Source organism: Crocuta crocuta, unplaced genomic scaffold (assembly GCF_008692635.1).
Source record: "Crocuta crocuta isolate KB4526 unplaced genomic scaffold, BGI_CrCroc_1.0 scaffold50, whole genome shotgun sequence".
NCBI lineage: Eukaryota > Metazoa > Chordata > Mammalia > Carnivora > Hyaenidae > Crocuta > Crocuta crocuta.
The window spans coordinates 1008691-1029228 of NW_027527428.1; the positions used below are offsets into that span (position 1 = coordinate 1008691).

General features: G+C 50.6%; 1 protein-coding gene across 1 annotated transcript in view; it reads right to left on the reverse strand.

Moving 5' to 3' along the window:
* Positions 1-20538, reverse strand: part of SDK2 (sidekick cell adhesion molecule 2) — a 94929-nt gene that overhangs the window by 57845 nt on the left and 16546 nt on the right. Inside the window, 8 exon segments of the mRNA XM_077756026.1 lie at positions 4476-4591; positions 5134-5315; positions 6807-6947; positions 11160-11307; positions 11904-12040; positions 12390-12566; positions 19308-19410; positions 20257-20424. Of these exon segments, the coding sequence (XP_077612152.1) occupies positions 4476-4591; positions 5134-5315; positions 6807-6947; positions 11160-11307; positions 11904-12040; positions 12390-12566; positions 19308-19410; positions 20257-20424 (1172 nt within the window).

Genomic DNA, 20538 nt, shown 5'->3' on the forward strand with positions numbered 1-20538 from the left:
GGGGAGGAGGGGAGGAGGGGGAGGGGGAGGAGGAGAAGCATTATTTCCAAGCTGTCCATTAACAGAGCCTAGAAACGGCATCCAGTGCTAGAAGGAGCACCCTGATGCCCAGATTTTGGTATCTAACTATCATTTCCTACTGGAAAGGGCAAGTTTCTTTGAAGATGTGGCTTATCCCAGGGATGATGCAGGAATTGGAGACTGCTTGCACCATCCTGACAGGCTTCATGGAAGCTATCAGATTGTTGGGGCCCTGTCAAAAGACTCACGACCAAAGAAGCCAATGATGGGTCAATGTGGCATCAACACGGATAATAATGGCAGTGGGTTGAAACCTAGCAGACGTAGGTTAAAAATCCTCACATACATAATACACTGGAACAAGACAAAAAGATGTCCCCCTCTCCCCCAACCAAACTCATCTGTCACTTAGAAAGTGCTAAGGAATCACATTCATTTTCCTGAAAATTGGTAAGTGATGGAAGAAGACTAAACTCTTACCATGCTTTTTCTAGATGAACTGAACCTTCGAGTACCCAAAATGTTGGTAAGGGGAAAATTCTTTTTATTGGAAAGTGTTTCAGCTAATAAATCAAGGAGAAATTATAATATTTGACTATCCCCCGTTGGCAACCTTCTTAAAATAGTAGATCACACAGTGATCAATGGTCACCGCACGGCAGTCAGAGAGACAGCCAGACTTTGCGCCCTCTGATATAAATGCGCACCACCATCTAGGAGGGTAATATTTGGAAAAAACAAAACAAAACAAATGATCAAACCTTGAATCTGATCAAGCCTCTAGTTCTAAGTTCCAATTAACTGCAAATATAGTGTTCAGAGGAATGTGCTAAATGACCCCACAGAGAGGCAATCAGCGAAATCCAGGCTGTGGAAAATTCGATAGGGCAAATGACTAAGTTTCTTTACTAAATAAATTACAAAAGGAAGAGGGAGAGAAAGGAGAGAGAGAATCTATAGATCAGCCGAGACCTAAAAAAAAAAAAAAAAACCAAAACCCGACCAATTGCAGTCGCGGGGACCTCACTCGGATCCTGAAGCAAATAAACCAACTAGAAAAAGAAATGGCGTGGCCATCAGGGAACTGCGAATGCTGACTGAATATCTGATGACAGCAAGGGGTCTTGATGTTTTTAGGCACCATGATGATGGGCGGTTACCGCGGTTGTGTCCTGAGCAGAGGCTTTATAATACTTCTCTGCAAAATGATTTAGGGGGGAAATGATACAGCAGCCTGGGATTTGCTTAAAAATATTCCAGGCGGAGACAGAGGGTGGGGGAATAGAAGGAAACGTTTGGTCCCGAGCTGGCACTTGCTGAAGCCAGGATGCACTGGGTTCCTCTAAAGCCACTGCAGTTTTCCCTCTACTTTTGAAGATGTTTGGAAAATTTTAACAAAAGGCGAGGGTGGGGAGAGTCCATTCTCACTGCAGGTACGCAAGGGACAGGCTCTGCTTTTTTCTCTCCCTGTGACACCCAAGGCCAAAGAAGAAACAAAGTGCCCGCTTAGATCCATTTCTACTTAGAAAAAAAAAATCAAGGTATAGTTCTCATTTTACCATGAACTCATACGACACATTGTCCTTTTAATGTAGGAAAAGGTATAGTTTTTGGAGTTTGAACCTGGGCTTTGCAGTTACTCTGACTCTGAACAAGTTATTTGCCTCGCGTGCCTCGGTTTCCTCCTCTGAAAAATGGGGTGAGGAGAAAACACTGACTTATTCTGAGAGGAGAAGGTGTCTCAAGCCTTAGCATCCCATCATGCTTGCGGGAAGGTGCCCTCCTGTGCTCGAAATATCTGGGCAATTCATTCCTGCCCACATTTACTGAGCAGCCGCTGGGTGCTGGGTACCAAGCAGACCGGGAAATCAGGTGGGCTTCTGTGGACTCCTCCTACTCTGCCTGAGCCATTGCCTGAATTGTCCCGGCCACTTGCATCTGCCTTAGAGATTTGCAGCCCAGGGGCACCGGGGGTGGCTCAGTCGGTTGAGCATCTGACTTTGGCTCAGGTCATGATCTTGCGGTTCATGAGTTCGAGCCCCGCATCGGGCTTGCTGCTGTCAGTGCAGAGCCCGCTTTGGATCCTGTGTTCCACACCCCCACCCCCCGCCCTTGCTGCCCCTTCCCCCCTTATGCTCTCTCTCTCAAAAATAAATAAATAAATAAAACCTTTTAAAAACCTTTTAAAAAAGAAGTTTGCCGCCCAGCCCCCAATCTGTGAAAGAAAGCTCAGCACTGGCAGCAATTGTTCCCAGCTCAGCTCCTCGGCTCCCCAGCACAGTGCGAGCCTCCCCTTCCCTCCCCTGCCTCCCCCCAGGGTCCTAATTAGGAGGCTCTTGCAGCCAGGCAGGCAGCGGGGTTGAGAATGCTCAGCTGCACTCCCGGCCCAGGGAAAGGCCTTCCTGGGAGCGGGCGGGCTGTGGCAGCGGGCGCACCTTCTCTGGCCCGGCCCGCCTCCGTTTGCAACGCGAGCAGAGATGCTCTTTGTGGTTTAATCTCCTTCCTCTTTCTGCCCAGACCCCCCACCCCCAGCTTGCAGTAGGAACAGCCCAGGCTGCACGTCCTAGGGATCGTCTCAGCTGTTCCCCACATGCAAATGTGCACCAGAGGGAGTGTGGGAGCCTTCTGGAAGTTTCCGCGGTCACTGTGAGGTCACCGGGTCTCTGGGCTCCAAGCCAGAGCCCGCAGTGTCTCCCCTTCACTAGGCTGCTCCCTGGTGGCCCGGCCCTGAGATGCGCTGCCTCCTCTCCTGCATCTGGAGGGGGAGCCCGCCCCGTCCTCCCACCTGCCGCTGGGGGCACAGCCGTAAACCGTGGTGTAGACTGCGCACTGTGCAATCCACCTTCAGTTTTCTTGCTGGGGTTGGCATGGGGCGAGAGCAGAGACCCAGGCGTGAGATTGAGGTCTGGGTTCCAGGAGGGGATGGATGAGAAGTCCTGACTTTTAGTAATTTTTTAAAAACAATTTTTAATGTTTATTTACTTATTTAAAAATATTTTTAATGTTTATTTTTGAGAAGAGAGAGAGAGCGAGAGAGCGAGCGAGCACGAGTGGGGGAAGGGCAGAGAAAGAATGAGACACAGTATCTGAGCAGGCTCCAGGCTCTGAGCTGTCAACACAGGGCCCGACGAGGGGCTTGAACCCATGAACCGCGAGATCATGACCTGAGACAAAGTTGGACGCTTAACAGACTGAGCCAGCCAGGCGCCCCTGAAAGTCCTGATTTTTAGCGCAGTTAAAATTACAGCAAATCTGCCACCACCACCAGCACTGCTACTACTACTTGCCGTGACCAATAAGATTACTACAACAACTACTACTATTATCGCTGTCACTCGTTGTCATGGGCTGAACTGTGCTCTCCGCCCCCCCGCCATCACCAAAGTCACATGTGGACGTCCTAACCCCTAGTACCTCAGGATGTGACTGTACTTCAATAGAACATCTTTAAAGAGGCAAGTTAGTTAAAATGAGATCCTGGTCCGGAGCCCAGAAAGACTGGTGTCCTGACAGGAGGAGGAAATCTGAACAGACACAGGAAAGACGGCGCGTGGCCGCAGGGAGAAGGCGGCGCCTGTGCGCCACGGACCCGGGCCTCGAACGGACTCAACCCTGTCAACACCCTGATTTCAGATGTGCAGCTTCCAGAACTGAGAAGGAAATCCCTTTCTGCGGTGGGAGCCGCCCGGACTGCGGCCCTCGGTTCGGGCAGTCTGATCCGATGAATACATTTCCGCCGCGGCCGCGATCATTGTCTGAGCACTTGTTAATGTGTTTGTCACTGCGCTCAACGAATTACAAATATTATCTCATTTAATCCTCACACAACCCTAAGGGGCGGATGTCATTATCCTCTTCACTCACAAATGAGGAAACGGGAGTTTATTTTGGTTTTCCAGCCGCTTGAGGAGTGTATACAGTAGGGCTCAATAAACGTTTATGGAAGGAGGGAAGCTCAGAGAGCTTACGGGACTTGTCCAGGGAGCCAGCACGGGGCACGGCCAGAGCTGGGATCGTAAGCCACGTCTGTCAGGGTCCTAGGCCTGTGCCCTTACCCATAACTCTGTGGGGTCAAGTACATGTGCCAAGGACGTGTGTCCCAGCAGGATGCTTGTTAGAGCCACAGCTTGGCAGTAAGACGTGGCTTCTGGATTTTTCCGAGGCCGTGGCTATGCCCAGGTGTCTCTGAACCTTAAACAAATCTGGTTTTGTTTATACCCCAGTCTCACTGAGAAAGCTCCCCTGCACTGGGTCACAGACTGGGCAGTGTCTAGACCCCCCACAGCTTGTGTGTGGCCTTAGAGAGAGCCCGTGAGCCCTTGGCCTTGACCATGTGTCTTCTGCTTAGCTTGAACAGATGACTTCAGAAGGACTGGACTTCTCTCCCCTTCTCCCCGCCTCCTCAGCCCGCAGCCTCCCCCCCTCCCTCCTGGGGCAAGGAGAGCCTCACGTACCTTGTAGCCCTGGTTGATGCCATTGATGAACTGGGGGCTGGGCGCATTCCAGGTGAAGCGGATGGTCGTGGAGTTGGTGGCTTCTGCGTGCACGTTGCCAGGAGGGACGGTGGGGACTGGAGGGGGGCAGAGGTGCGGGGCAGAGGTGGGGGGCGGAGGGGGGCAGGGGCACAGTCAGTCTTGCCCAGTTAAGTAGAGCAAACACAGGGATGGGGTCTGCAGGCTCTGCCCCACCCCTCTCCTCCCTTGCTCTGTGGGCTTAAGACCCCCTCTTTCTCTAGATTAGTGTGGGTTTAATAAAACTTGCCTGACCCATTTCACAGGGTACCAATAAACAGAGGTGATGGATGTGAAAATAGGGGAAGCTTTTTATGTACAATACTCAGCATGAGCGGTTTCACGATCCTGTTAACACGGACTGCATAGAAGGTCCCTGTCACCCTGAAGCCTCTGCCTTCCTCACGCTCCCCCGAACTCCTCTTCCCCTCAGGACACCACCCCCCCCAACCCTATGGAGTAGCTGGGGCAGCGTGCAGCAGCTCAGGACTGGATAAAACAGGTGACGCGGCCGAGGCAGGACGGGACAGGTACAGGACCGACAGGTGCAAGCCCAGGGGGAGAGAAGTGCCTGTCCTCCATGGTCACAGTCCCCACCCACCTCCCTGCAGGGTCCACTCGGTGACTTTGCTGCTGTAGACACCCCGCCCGGCGCTGTTGTAGGCGGCCACCTCGATCTCATAGTTGGTCCAGATGATGAGGTCCTCCAGCAGCAGATTGTTGACATCAGCATCTGTGATGTTCTTAAACTGGTACCCGACAGGCAGCCCGGCCAGGCAGTACCTGCGGGGAGGAAGGCAGGACGCGGCCGCGCAGAGTCAGCCTGCGGGGCGCGTGCCCAGGAACCCGGGTGCGGAGGCATGAATGTTCCACACCCATGCTGTCCAATATGGCAGCCGTGAGCACCTACAGCTGTTGAGGACTTGAAACATGGTTGGCACTGGGAGCCTGTACTTTTATTTACTTTATAGTCAATAACTGCAGGTGACCAATGGCCATCTCCCTGGATAGCCCAGGGCTAGTGGATGTGTCTGTTCTTTCTGATGGGGGAGGGCACTGGTGACATGGCTAGATAACCATGGACAGTGAGAGTTCTGGGGAGATCACACTTGTCTCACCTTGGAGGGCTCATTGATGGAGAGCCATGTCCAATCAAAGGCTGGACTCATTTTCTTTTTCCCTCTAAAAAAGTGGCTCCCCCTTTAGACGGCCATTCACTTAGATGGAGGGAAAACACCTGAGCCTGCCTACTCTGCCAATTTCCACCTTCCACTGGAGAAAGAACACACGGTAGTAATGACGTGTGGTCTGTTCAGGAGAAATTCTGGAGGCTGGATAGCCTCTACCCATTTTTGGAAAATGAGAGGCCTCAGATTATTTTGCTGTGTTACAAAACCCCATAGCAGTGGTTCTCAGAGGCTCACCATGCATCAGAACCCCCTGGAAGGCTTGTTAAAACACAGGTTTGCCAGGCCCACTCCCAAGTTTCCCATTTGGTAGGTCAGGTGCGGGACTTGAGAATTTGCATTCAAATTGATGCTGCTGCTGGTCCGGGGACCACCTTTTGAGAACCACTGCTGATTTGGGCTCACCAAAAGCTCACAACAAAATGAACTGATAATGGAGCAGTCAACTCAACAATAACTTCTTCTGGAGAGTGTACGCCTATCGGAAAAGAGACATGCATTTTGCAGCCAGCCAGAATTCAGAACATTGATGAACGCCCAGTGACTTCAGTTTACTCTAATTTTAATTCACAAAACCAAATTAATAGGACTTAATAACTCACTCTGAGGTTATCAGGGACATGCCCTTGGTCAAGGGTAGATATAAAAGTCTATATAACGGGGCTTCATTGTGCAGTAAGGACCAAAGAAACGATGTCTACTTTTTTGACCAGTTCTTGGCCCAGTAGTTGGCTTTAGGTGGGATAGTTTTGGTTTCCTGCAGGGCGGGGGGGGGTGGCCCCTTGAATATTTACCTATCTCCCTGTATCCTATCCTGTGGATCCGGGACACATGGCAGACTTGCCCATCCATACGGCCTTGAGGACATTACAGTGTACCTCCTCTCTCAAGCATTCCTATTGGCTTCCAAGGTTCTGCCTTCTAGAAGTTCTTTTATATGTCTAACCTAAGTCCTTCATAACATGGTGAAGGCATTTCTTGTTCCTGGGTCCTTGTTAGATGGACAAGGACCTGCTATTTCCCAATCCACTCCTGACCCTCCCCTTGAGGTTGGGCTGCCTCGCCTTTCCTGGGAGTGGACACCTACCTAATGATGTAGCCCTTGAGAAGGCCATTCTGGTGGCTCTCAGGAGGCGGCTGCCACTGGATCATGATGGACTGGTTGGTCCGGCCACTGGCGATGACGTTCTGCGGAGGGGCCGTGGGGGGTTCCTCGGGAAGGGAAACCCTGGACATAAAAAACATCAAGAGTGGGTGGGGGATGGGTTGCTTGGGTGGCTTAGCTGGTTAAGCGTCCAATTCTATTTTGGCTCAGGTCATGATCTCACGGTTCGTGAGATGGAGCCTCATGCCAGGCTCCACAATGATTGTGCAAGGCCTGCTTGGGATTCTCTTTCTCCCTCTCTCTCTGCCACTCCCCTGCTCACATGCACGTGCATGGTCTCTCTCTCTCCCTCTCTTAAAATAAATAAATAAACATTAAAAAAAAAGAGTGGGTGCAGGGGCGCTTGAGTGCCTGGGCAGCTCAGTCTCAAGCGTCTGACTTTAGCTCAGGTCACGATCTCATGGTTCGGGAGTTCGAGCCCCATGTCGGGCTCTGTGCTGACAGCTCAGAGCCTGGAGCCTGCTTCGCATTCTGTGTCTCCCTCTCTCTGACCCTTCCCCTTAATGGGAAATGAGGAGGCTGCTCTGTTCCTGGATGACTCTGCACAACTGCTGTGTGCTTTTGGGCAAGTCACTTAACCTCTCTGCGCTGGTTTCTTTATCTTTTAAAGGAGTATGATAAAGCTCCGCTTGCCTGCTTTATAAGCCCGGTTGAGGCTCCAATGACACCATGTATATATGAATATTTTGAAAACACTATAAAGCACCAGATGTGTGTATTTTCTGTGCAGGAAAGGGACCTCGGCCTCAGTTTCTCATACGCCAAACAAGCTGCTGTTGGAGATGATGATGTCATATGTAATCAGGAATTTCAGAAGCGGGGGTGTTTGTCACTTCCCGGTTGCAGGCTGGTGGGGCACTGTCACTACGCTTCCTTTTCCGACCAGCTGAGCCCCAGGCCGGGGACGGGCAGGCCGGTGAGGCTGGTGAGGCGCGTGCGCAAGCCCATCGCCCGCTTCCAGAAGCAAGTGCCACGGCGTCCCTTCCTCTGGCTTTGCCAGGGGACACAGTGTTCCACGCTGTGTATTGTTCACAAAACTGACATGCATCCATTAAATACAAAAGTTAATTATTTTTGATGGATGTCTCTCCCTTTCAGCTTATTTTTATGTCTCGCTTTCTGACGGAGAGCTTTGCAACATGTACCGCACACTCCCACGTCTTTGTAAAGCCCGCGGTGAGGGTGATTTAACCTTTTTCTTTGTGACTCAGGGCTGTTAGCATGAAGATTCGTCAGGAAGATGAATCAGGGTTTGAAACGAAGCCCGAAGACCTGGAGAAAGTGGAGGGTGGATTTCCCAACACTCTGAGGCTTCCTGTGGTTGGGATGTTGTAGTTCTGAGGGGCTGCGGCCACATCCATGTTGTTCCCCGCACCACTAGTGGGTGGCACACGGCCGGGCACATAGCAGGTGTTCAACTAACAGTGGGTGAATAAATTCTCCTGTAATTGCCCTCCTGTTACCTGCCACCTCTCTTTCCAGTGAGGGTGTCACGACCCCCGCGGCATCCCCCTTATGAGAGCCAGAAAGACTCAAGCTTGCCGGAACTGTGGCCAAACCAAAAGATCTGATTTAAGCCAGAGGTCGGTGTACACACACTTAAGAGAATTTTTTAAACAGCCAAATGCATTCTTGGCTCTGCTACAAATGATCGGTTGACCATATATGTCAGCGTTTATTTCTAGGCTCTCTGCTTTGTACCATTGGTCTACATCTCTATATTGATGCCAATATCACGCAGTTTTGATTACTACAGCTTTCTAGTATCGTGTGAGATCAGGAAATGTGATGCCTACAGCTCTGTTCTTTCTTGGGACTGCTGTGGCTAGTCAAGGTCTGCTGTGGCTCCAAACACATTTTCGGATTGTGGGGTTTTTTTTTCCTAATTGTGTAAAAGACGTCATTGGAATTTTGATAGAGATTGCATTGAATTTACACATGGACATTTTGACAGTATTAATTCTTCTCAATGGGGAAAGAAAAGTCTCTTTGGTACACGGTGTTGGGAAAACTGGACAGCCACATGCAGAGGAAGGAAGCTGGACCCTTATCTGACACCAGTCACAAAAATTAACTGAAACATGGGGCGCCTGGGTGTCTCAGTTGGTCAAACGTCTAACTCTTGGTTTCAGCTCTGGTCATGATCTCACGGTTTGCGAGTTGGAGCCCCGAATTGGGCTCTGCGCTGATATCGTGGCGCGTGCTTGGGATTCTCTCTCTCTCTGCCCCTCCCCCATGTGGGCGCATGTGTGCTCTCTCTCTTTCTTGAAATAAATAAATAAACTTAAAAAAAATTTAATTAGATGGAAATCTAAAGGAGGAAAATAAAAAAAAAAAAGAAAAAATCAAAGACTTAATCGTAGGACCCTAGCTCGTCAAACTCCTAGAAGAAAACATAGGGACAATCTCTTTGACATTGGTCTGAGCAACAGTTTCCTGGACACGACACTCAACGCACAGGCAATAAAAGCAAAAATAAGGAAGCGGGACCACAGGAAACTAACAAGCTCCTGCACAATAAAAGAAACAATCAACAAAATGAAAAGCTAACCCATGGAATGTGGAAAAACACCTGCAAACCATATATCTGATCTGGGGCTAATATTTGAAATATATAGAGAACTTATACAACCCAGTAGCAAAAAAAAAAAAAAAAAACCCACAAAAAACCAAACCCCTCCCCCAAAACAACAACAAAAAACCCCCAACTCAATCTAAAAATAGGCAGAAGATCTGAACAGGCATTTTCCCTACGAAAATCTACAGATGACCAACAGGTGGATGAAAAGGAAATGTGAATGAAAATCAGCGAGGTGTCACCCCACACCTGGTAGATCAGCTATCATGGAAAACTGAAAAGGCAAAACAGAACAGGCATTGTCAAGGATGTGGAGAGAAGGGAACCCTCATGCACTGTGGGTGAGAATGTAATCTGGGGCTGCTACTGTGGGAAACAATATGGTGGCCCCACAAAAGATTACAAATAGAACTACCGTATAATCCAGCCATCCCACTTCAGGTGTTTCTCCATCCACAGGAAACACACATAGGATCTCAAAGATCTATCTGCACCCCCATGTTCATTGCAGCATTATTCACAATAGCCAAGATATGGAAATACCCTAAGTACTTGTCAATGGATGGGTGGCTTAGGAAGATGTGCTAAATGCATCTAATGGAGTATTATCCAGCCACGAGAAAGAAGGAAATCTGGTCATTTCCACCAACATGGATGGGCCTTGAGGGCATAATGCTAAGTGAGAAAAATTGGACAGAGAAAGACAAGTACTGTATGATCTCATACACGGAATCTAAAAAAGCTGAATTTAAGAGAAATAGAGAGGAGAATGGTGGTTACCTGGTCAAAGGTACCAACTTCCAGTTATAAGCTTAACAAGTTCTGGGCATCTGAATATAGCATGGTGATTATAGCTAATAATACCGCATCATATACTTAAAAGTTGCTCAGAAAGTAGATCTTAAATGTCCTTGCCGCAAAAGAGAAATGGTGTTAGCTAACGCCATGGTGGTAATTGTACTGCAATATACAAGTGCATGAAATCAACACACTGTATGCCTTCAACTCACACCGTGTTATATGTCAATTATAATCTCAATACATCTGGAAAAAAGTAAAAAAAAAAAAACAAAACCATAAATGGAACGCTCTGGTGCATGGGATTTGTGTCGCTGTCATTCTGACTTCTTGTTTCATGGCTTCTTTCTCCCTAGAGGAAACCGCCTGGCTACAGGACTCAAGTGGCCAGAATCGCCTCCTATGTAAGGGGGTATCACTGGGCGATGTTTGAAAATGGGCGACCCTCTGGTATTCCTTGATTTTCATCATTTTTATAAAAGCCTCGCTGAAAGCTTAGTAGGACCTGGCATCGTGCGAGGCACTGGATACAGGCTGGAGACCTGTCACGTATCAGTGATGGCAGAAGGTGGGGAGGCAGAGGCAGAATGAAGGGCGTCTTTGAACTTGCCTGGGTCCCCAGTGGGAGGGACCATTAAATCAGTGCTGATCCTGCCCCAGGCACTGCTCACGGCACCTCCCCCTGTGTGATCTTTCACCTTGGTGGCATCCCTGCGGGGCAGGCATGAATAATGCTACCCCATTCTACAGAGGCAGTCACTGAGCCCAGAGGGCCAGGATCTGCACGCAGCCAGGTCCCACGCAGCCATATGGGTCTCGGCCGTCGGCAGCCCCCCCTCAGCACCCCCTGGCCAACGGAGTCAACGAGCCCCACTGGGTAGGTCACCTGCTCCCCTCACCTCTCTGTGTCCTTGCTGAACTGCCCCTTCCCCACGTCGTTGACTGCACAAAGACGGAACTGGTAGGAGCGTGCAGGCACCAAGCCCTTGACCATCACTGAGGTAGCCTCGGGGTCCACGCTGGCCAGGAGCACGGTCCAGGGGGCATCTACAAGGACAGAGGGTGGAGGCAGAGGTGGACATCCCGAAGGCCATGTTGCTTACCCCAGTCCAGCAGAGGAGCGGCCGCCTCCCCCAACTCCATCCAGTAGAGGCTGGTCACATCATTTTCCTGGGTCCCCTTAGCCCATGGGTCCCCGGGGGCTGGAGGGTCCTGGGGAGGAAGCAAGGACTCATGGGAACAGAGATGCACGTGTCTTTTCTATCTTTTTCTCCCCTCCTCAAATTGATGAACTCCAGGCAGACTGTACTGAAAACACCATTCAAGTGAGGCCTGCTAATTGGGCACTTCACAGCTCGGGGGTCCTGGAGGGTAAAGAAGGAAGAGAATCGCCACCACCTTGGAGGCTGTATGGCGGCAGGCCCTGAGTCCCACACCTCACAGACATGACCTCATTCGACGGCCCCAGCGGCCCGAGGAGGCGGACGCCATCGCTCGTTTTGCAGGGAAGTGGAGGCCTCCAGAAGGTCTGCTCAAAGGCACAGAACTGGGACGTGGTGGGGGATGGGGTGGGGGCTGGAAGCTGGCCCCGGGCCGCCCTCCCCGTGCCTGTGCCTTCTGCTGGCCGCCGCGGGAAGCCTTACTGTTCTCTGACATCTCCAGGACGTAGCGAAGCAGTGGGCTGTTGCCGTCGAAGGGCTTGGCCCACGTCAGGTTGATGGCCCGCCTCTCCGCCGTGCTGAGGGTGGCCACAGGGCGCTCGGGGGCGTGGGGCAGCTGCCTGGAGGAGAGAGGCGTGGTGGCGCCGGCTGTGACGTCTGGAGTCTGGCGACACCTGGCCACCAGGGCTCAGACGGAACTTGGCTGATGCCTCGTGCTCAGCCACAAAGCTCGGCCTTTGGGTCACCCACCTGGAGGCTCTGCTTTCTGGCCTCCCTGCCCCAGGTCATCCCCATGCTCCCCTGCTCTTGACAGAGGGCCTCACTGAGCTGAGGGGTAAGGCCTGGGGGAGGCTTGGGTATGTTCCCAGAGGGGAGCGAACCCAGGTCGCACACATGCGGTGTTGGGTCAAAATAAGCCTGCCTGTGACCTCCTCTGCCGGGACGGGGGGCGGGCAGGGTGCCCCTTACCTGACGCGCAGGTGGGCACTGCGAGAGTCATTGCCCCCGGCTGAGAGCACCCGGCAGGTATAGGTGCCGATGTCCCCTGACCACGTCTGCGAGATGTGCAGGGAGCCGTTTTTGTCGAGGCGGATGCGGGGGTTGTTCTCCGTGCCCAGGGTGACTCCATCTTTCTCCCAGACGTGCCTGAGAGTGAGAAGAGCCAGTCAGGAAAGAGAGAAGGGAACTGGGGGGCCCTCCCAGGACTCTGCCCAGGACAAGTCTGGAGGAGAGGCCCCCGGGGCTGGTCCTGGATGGGCGCCCGATGGGCACCGGCTCAGCCCACGGCCAGCCATCCCTGCGGCAGGTGCTCCATCCAGGAGGGTCACCACGCGGAGCCGTGACCCCTCTACCTCAGGTCAAGGTCAGGGCCATGTTGCTTTTGGCCGGAAGCCACCGCCAAACAGCCGGCACAAAAGAGCCGGCAAAAGGTAATCTTCCAAAGAAGTTCAAAGATTACAGCTGGAAAAAAGAATTCAAGTTTCCGCACAGACTGCATTTTGGAATTAGTTTTATGAGGGGAATCATTAGATCAATGCATCACCGTGACAAATTGACTTCGGTGTCCAAAAAATCACTTTAGCTCCAGTCAGTCAGTACAAAAGGGGGACTTGAGAAATTACACACAGGCCCGTGCCTGACAATAAGAAATATCGTCTCTGGAATGATTCTTGAGGAAATACAACTATTACTGTCAGCAGCGTAATGCAGGGTGTCAGCTTCAGGGAGCGTACCGTGCTGTTGCCCCGTGGCAAGGGTGGCCAGGGCGCTGGGCGCAGGATGGGGACTGAGCAAGCAGCTCTGCACATGACCCGTCCGTCCCTCGCTCAGCTGGGGACAGAGTGGCTCGAGCCACAAAGATGTGAGAGAACTATCTGTGTTAGAGAACGCAAGAGTGCTAGGGAGAATGAGCCAGTAATATGTGTATATGTGTGTATATATATTTATAAATTAATACACACATATATATAAATTTATATATATAAATTTATAAATATATATAAATGTTCATTTATTTTTGACAGAGAGAGACAGAGCATGAGCAGGGAGGGGCAGAGAGAGGGAGACACAGAGTCCCAAGCAGGCTTCAGGCTCTGAGCTGTCAGCACAGAGCCCGACGCAGGGCTCGAACCCATGAACTGCCAGATCATGACCAGAGCTGAAGTCAGACGCTTAACCGACTAAGCACGCATGTGCCCCGAGCCTGTAATATTTTAAAGCTAGGTTTTAAAAAAAACAATCAGGGAATTGTAAATACAAAACAAAAATCCAGGAAGACTGAAAAGCTTTCCCATAGTGGGTAACCATGATTAACAGCTGAACATATATACCTTCCAGACGTTTCTCTCCTGCCCCCAGGGGGATGGTACCAAAGTGCCACCATGTTCTGGATTCAGATTCACTGGCCAAACGTTGCCTTGATCACTTGCCAGCTTTTGCGATCCTGGGTATGTTTATTTAACCTCCCTGTGTCTCCATACCCTCATCTGACATACGAGGAAAATAGTAACCTCTCGCTTTAAAAGGTTGTTCTAAGGATTGTGTGAGTTAATGTAAAATGTTTCAAGAAGTGCCTGGAGTTTGGTAAGGGATCCACAGAAGTTGCTTTGATTCTTAAAGCAAACATGAACAATATCTAGCTCTCTATCCATCCATTCCGATCTTAACGCTGCTTTCCCACCCAACAAAATATCATAAACTGTTTTTAATGGGGCGCTTCCACACCGTGGTTTTTATCAGCTGCGTGGTGCTTCCCCCACGAGTGTTGTGTGATTGTCCCTGAAACGTCGGGTGGCCAGCTTAGCTCCTTGTTGGCTGATATGATAGTTAATGCTGCAATGAACATCCTTGCAGCGACATATTTTCATCCGTGCTAAATAATTTCCTTGAGGATGCGTTTACAGCAGTGAAATTGCCGAGTTAAATTTTAAGGCTTTTTATGCATATTTACAAATTGTCACAAGGAATCACCTTCAATTCATCGCCATAGCTGGCAAAGAATCAGCCTTGCCAGCCCTGATGGCGTGAGCAGAATTCCTGCGTAAGGAGCAGCTTAAGGTGGGGGGGCCCTGGGTGGCCCAGGAGGTTCAGAGTCTGACTTCGGCTCAGGTCATGATCTCCTGGTTTGTGAGTTTGCACTCCTGGCCTTGGGCTCTGTGCTGACAGCGCAGAGCCTGCTTCGGAATCTCTGTACCCGGCCCCCTCTCTGCCCTTCCCTGGCTCATGCTCTCTCTCTCTCTCAAAAACAAATTTAAGAAAAAAAGAAACAGCTCTGGCAGACATTCTTTGCCCCAGGAGGCAGTGTTTTAGGAAGCATTGGTTACCACCTTGTGCCCAGACAACTGAATCTGAATCCAATCAGCCAGTTCCTTGAATCTAGTTAGAAATACAAGGGATAGAAGAACAGGTGTACCACACCATGTGTACCATGCAAACTATGGCCCGCTGCCTGTCTGTGTAAATAAAGTTTTATTGGAATGCAGACATGCTCATTTGTTTGCATACTGCCTGTGACTGCTTCTCAAATAGCAGTGACAAAAGCTATATAGCCCTCAAAGCTTGGAATATGTACTCTCTGGCTCTTTACAGCTAAAGTTAGCTGGACCTCTGTCCTGTAGAACCTGGTCTCTCCGACTAGTTAATTGCATGTAAACAAAGCAACAATGAAAACAAAATTAAGGAGGCGGAGGGGACTATGTAGAATAAGGAAGACACTCCAACCAAAAGCAATGTGTAAACCTTGTGTGAACCCTGAGTTCAACTTTTAAAAAGGCACCTCTGAGATAATCAGGGCCATTGTATTAGCAGACATCAAAGGATTGCTCATTTTGTTAGATGTGACCGGGGCATGGTTGTTATGTATAAAGAAAAGTCCTTTTAAGTAAGAAATGCCCATTGACATAGTTAAAGATGAAATTGCATGCTTAACATTCGCTTTTAAAATATTGCAGTTAGGGGCAGACTGGGTGGTTCAGTAGGCTAAGCATACGACTTCAGCCCAGGTCATGATGTCACAGTTAGTGATTTCGAGACCCGTGTTGGGCTCGCTGCTGTCAGTGCCGAGTTGGCTTCGGATCCTCTGTCCCCCACAGGTCTCTGACCCTTCCCCACTCACGAGCATGTGCAGGTATTCTCTTTCTCTCTCAAAAATAATAAAAAAAACATTAAAAAAAATAAAATATTGCAGTAAAAAAAGTGTGTGGGGGGGAGAGGCGGGTAGGCAAAATTAGGTGAGCAAAGTGCTGACAATCACTGAGGCTGAGAGATGGGTACATTAGACTTAATGACACTGGCCTCTCTACTCTGGCCTATCTGAACATTTCTGTGAAAGGAAGAGAGAGAGAGGGAGAGGAAGGAAGGAAGGAAGAAGGAAGGAGGAAAGAAGGAATGAAGAAAGGAAAGAAGAAAGAAAGAAAGAAAGAAAGAAAGAAAGAAGGAAAGAAAGAAAGAAAGGAAGGAAGGAAGAAAGAAAAAGAAAGAAAAAGAAAGGGAAAAAAGAAAGAAAAAGAAAGGAAAAAAGAAAGAAAGAGAAAAAAGAAAAAGAAAGAAAGAAAGAAAGAAACAAACAAACAAACAACTAGTGGGTCCATTTAACTTAGGGTAGAAATTTTCCAAAATCATGTGTTATTATATAGCTGACTATTAAACAATTTTGATGAGTGATTTTTCAGGCCTTCTCTCAGCTTTAAATGATATTAGACAGGGGCACCTGGGTGGCTGAGTCAGTTAAGTGTCTGACTTCAGCTCAGGTCAAGATCTCATGGTTCCTGGGTTCGAGCTCTCCGTTAGGCTCTATGTTGACAGCTCAGAGACTGGAGCCTGCGTGGGATTCTGTGTCTCCCTCGCTCTCTGCCCCTCCCCCACTGGTACTCTGACCTCTGTCAAAAATATATAAACATTAAAAAATTTAAAAAACAGTATTAGATAGTCCTCAAGAAATCGAAGATGTGCAAAAATAGTTATAAGGATGTGGACCGTGATGCTTCCAAATATTAGCAAAAAACTGAGGAGGAATCCAAATATCCAGCATTAGGGAACTGGTAACATAAATTCCATTACATCCACACAATGGACATGTGAAGGATCATATAATGGAGTTTATATGAAAATATTTATTGACAGGGAAAGAGATTCACAATAGGTTTTTAAAGGAAAAAGCAGACTAAGAAACTGTGTTTCTGGTCTTTTATAAACGACACCCAAATATTACTATCTCTGAGAGAAAACAGATAAACCTACTTTTCTTCTTTTTTCCTCTCTCTCCCTCCCCAGTTTTTGAGGCTTATCTGCATTTTCTATATTTTCCTCCTCAAAAGGGTATCTATTAGGAAAAAAAAGGCCAATAGAAATATTGATTAGTACTCATCATTGCCCGAGTGGATTTGTCAGAGTGGGTCTAGATCTGGCCTCGGATACCAAACAGAAGAGTTTTCTCCTGAGGCTGTTCTGGAAGTTTCCTGTGCCGGCACCCTGCTCAGGCTGCCCCCCGTGGGCCCTGGCTTGATTCTCAGGAGGATGCGAACACAGAACGAAGTGGCCACCACTTTATTTGATGTGGTTGCTGGGTCCTTCCTAGCCTGTCTGGTCAGGGAGCCCCGCCTGCGGTGTGTTCCCTGAAGCTGGGACAGCGTTTTCAAGTCCAAGGAAGGGGCAGGAGACATGGGGGTGGCTTCGGGCACAGACTGTGAATTGTGGGGGCGGAGGGGCCAGTTCTGTTCTCTCTCCCCATCTAGAAAAGACTGCCCTAGGGGCGCCTGGTGGCTTAGTCGGTTAAGCGTCTGACTTTCGCGTAGGTCATGATCTCGCGGTTCGTGGGTTCGAGCCCCGCGTCGGGCTCTGTGCTGACTGCCAGCTCAGAGCCTGGAGCCTGTTTCAGAGTCTGTGACTCCCTCTCTCTCTGACCCTCCCCTGCTCATGCTGTCTCTCTCTCTCTCCTAGAAATAAATAAAACATTTAAAAAAAAAAAAAAGCAAAAGAAAAGACTGCCCTACGTGGAGAATTCCAGTCTAAGGCGAGGACCCCTCCCGTGAACCAGAACACGGTTTTCCCATCTGGGGATCCCTGGGGGTCCTGGGGAGGTGGGTCTGTGGCTATATTGCAAGAGATCCCTGAATCCCTTCATCTGTGAAGAACTATCTAGAAAATGGGGGCGCCTGGGGGGCTCAGTCGGTTAAGCGTCCGACTTCGGCTCAGGTCACGATCTCACAGTGCGTGGGTTCAAGCCCCACGTCGGGCTGTGGGCCGACAGCTCGGAGCCTGTATCCTGCTTCAGCTTCTGTGTCTTCTTCTCTCTCTTTGCCCCTTTCCTGTTTCTGCTCTCTCTCTCTCAAAAATAAATAAATAAACTTTCAAAGAAAAAAAAGAATTATCTAGAGGATGAATAAAATATGCAAGTATTTTCCAAATAATAGTAGATATTTTAATTAGTAAAACGCCAATTTATTTTAAAGTGTTACTGAATTAGTACTGCTTTTTATTATTATAAAGTTTTTCAATTAGTGGGTGATAAAATTATAGCTACTTATGTANAAAATAAATAAATAAACTTTCAAAGAAAAAAAAGAATTATCTAGAGGATGAATAAAGTATGCAAGTATTTTCCAAATAATAGTAGATGATATTTTAATTAGTAAAACGCCAATTTATTTTAAAGTGTTACTGAATTAGTACTGCTTTTTATTATTATAAAGTTTTTCAATTAGTGGGTGATAAAATTATAGCTACTTATGTAGAGGGCGGAGACTCACTGCAGTATTCTATTGGGGGGATATGTGGGCTCGCAGTATTCTGGGGGGGTATGTGGGTTCTCTTAGAGAACATTTGTATAGTTGACATATATTTCTTTCACAAAAATTGAATAATCACAGGAATAGGGGTATTTGAATCACGCGTTGACAATGTATTTACGTCTCTGTGATTTCAAGGCTCGGGCCTGCGTTGGTGCTGGCCCTAAAAGACTGTCTTTAAAGGATCAAAGAGGAGCTGTTTCTCAAACCCAGGGGCCCGCAGTGGATTGGCTGAGGATGGACGTGTGTCTAAAAGTCTAGTGCCCCTAAAGGCAACCTTGGCTTCTAGGGGCCCATCTGGTGTGGCTGTTAGACTGTCGTATGCCCAATGACCACCAGATGGCGCCCCAGGACGCAGCCGCCTCCAGAGCCGCGGGGGGGCCGACTCCCAGGTGGTATCAGGGCGGGCCCCTTCCAGCCTTGATGCCGGTTGCTTTGGCAGTGATATTGGCCATAAAGTATGGAAGCAACACGGAGGGAATATTTGTTTTTAAGGCAGAAGTTACATTTTTTAACGCAGCTTCCCAGAGTTCAAGGGGGAGCCGGAAGGGACATTTTTCTCCTGGAGTTTCCGGAGCCTTTCCCGGGGTCCTCAGCCCAAGCTTGGGGGGCGTCCCAGCTTGGCTGCTCCTCCAGGGCCCCATCCAGTGGCTCCCCCAGTAGGACCTGGTTCCCCATAGGCCTGGCTCCTGAGGTGAGTGGTAGGGTGGCCCCGCTGGGGGCCCTTTCTCCTCACCCCTGTCTCTCTTGCCCCAGCCTTTCTGCACTCCCACGCTTGTTTACCCGGACCCATCTGCTGTCCCTAGGTGGGCAGAGGGTCTAAGACTTCGGTCTTAGATGGTGCTAGAGTGGGGTCCTGGGCCCCTGTGTCCACGTGTCACCAACCCAAACGCCTCTTTCTCCTCCCCCCTCGCTGCTGCGTCCCTCCTTCCTCCACATTTCCACATCCCCCCTCCCTCTGACGCAGCCCAGTTCAGCTCAGCCCTGCGCTCGCTCTATAGGGAGGCCCCCCCAAGACTGTGGCTTGGTGTCAACACCTGCCCAGCTGTCCCCAAAGCTGCCCTCCCCCTTCGCCTCCATGGGGTCACAGCAGAGGCAGTACCTGACGGTCACTCGCGGGTCTTGGGTCACTCCACACACCATGGAGGCCTGGGTGCCCTTGATGACACTCTGGTCCTGGGGAGGCTTGGTGATGTGCGTCCGGGCTGAAAGAGGGCAGGGAGACAGGGTGGCGAGGAGGGCACGTAGGGCCAGGGTGACAGGCGGGACGCAGGTGGGTGGGAAGGGCGAGCGGAATTCCGCATGCAGGCGAAGGCATGCCCAGCACGAGGATGGGTCTCCCATGGCGGGGGTCCCTGACAGTCAACAGAACAACGTGCCTCTCTGGCACTCGAATTCTTTAAAGCCACATTTGTGGCAGGGGCTTAATCTTGCCCCCATGGACCCACGTGAGGGACAAACAAATGGAGATCTGAGGATGACCGGGGGCCCATGTTCCCAGCGAGACAGTGGTCTGGCCGGGGTAGAAGTAGGATCATCTGCGGCCCGCGGTGCCCAGCCCCCACAGGCATGGCTGTCTTGGGCCTGGATCCCAACTGCTGCTGTCTGACCCCAAGGGGCTTGATTAGTGTCCTTAAAGCAGCACCCGGCCTGCTACAGTCCGGGCCACGTCCGGCCGGTGGCCTGTTTGGGCAAACGCACTAGCGCTGGATCACACTGGCTTTGGTGATGAAAGGAGGGTCGGTGGAGGAGTCGGGACTCAGGCGTCTGGCCCACACCAAGCCTAGAACAGCCACTCTCTGGCCCTTTACAGGAGCAAGCCGCGGACTTGTGCCCTGAGGATACGAAGACCGCTTCGCACTGCCTCCCCGTGCTCCCCCGGCCTCGCTCTCGAGGCCCCATGGGCAGAAGCCCGGCCTTCCTGGCTGCCGGCCTCTGGGGTGACGTGTCCAAGCCCTTCGCGCCTAGGAAGGGCCGCTGGGGGGACAGGCGTGCGGCTGTGCACGCACTCCCGCGCGGACGTGTGGCGTGCCCTCGCTCTGCACACTCACCCCACACGACCAGGTCGGCCGAGGCCTCGTCGACCCCCCGGGAGTTGGTGGCCAGGCAGGTGTAGGCCCCGGCATCGGAGATGTGCGTGGGGCTGACGAGCAGGCTGCCCGACTCCAGCAGCGTGAAGCGAGGCAGCTGGACCGAGCCGCTGGCCAGGATGCGCTCCCCTGGGGGCGACACGGGGTGGGCTCGGGGGACGCTCCGTCCGGGCGGCCCCGGGCAGGCCCCCAGCGGCGGCGGGGGCAGGGCGGGGTGGGGGTGAGGCCCAGAGGGGGGCCTGT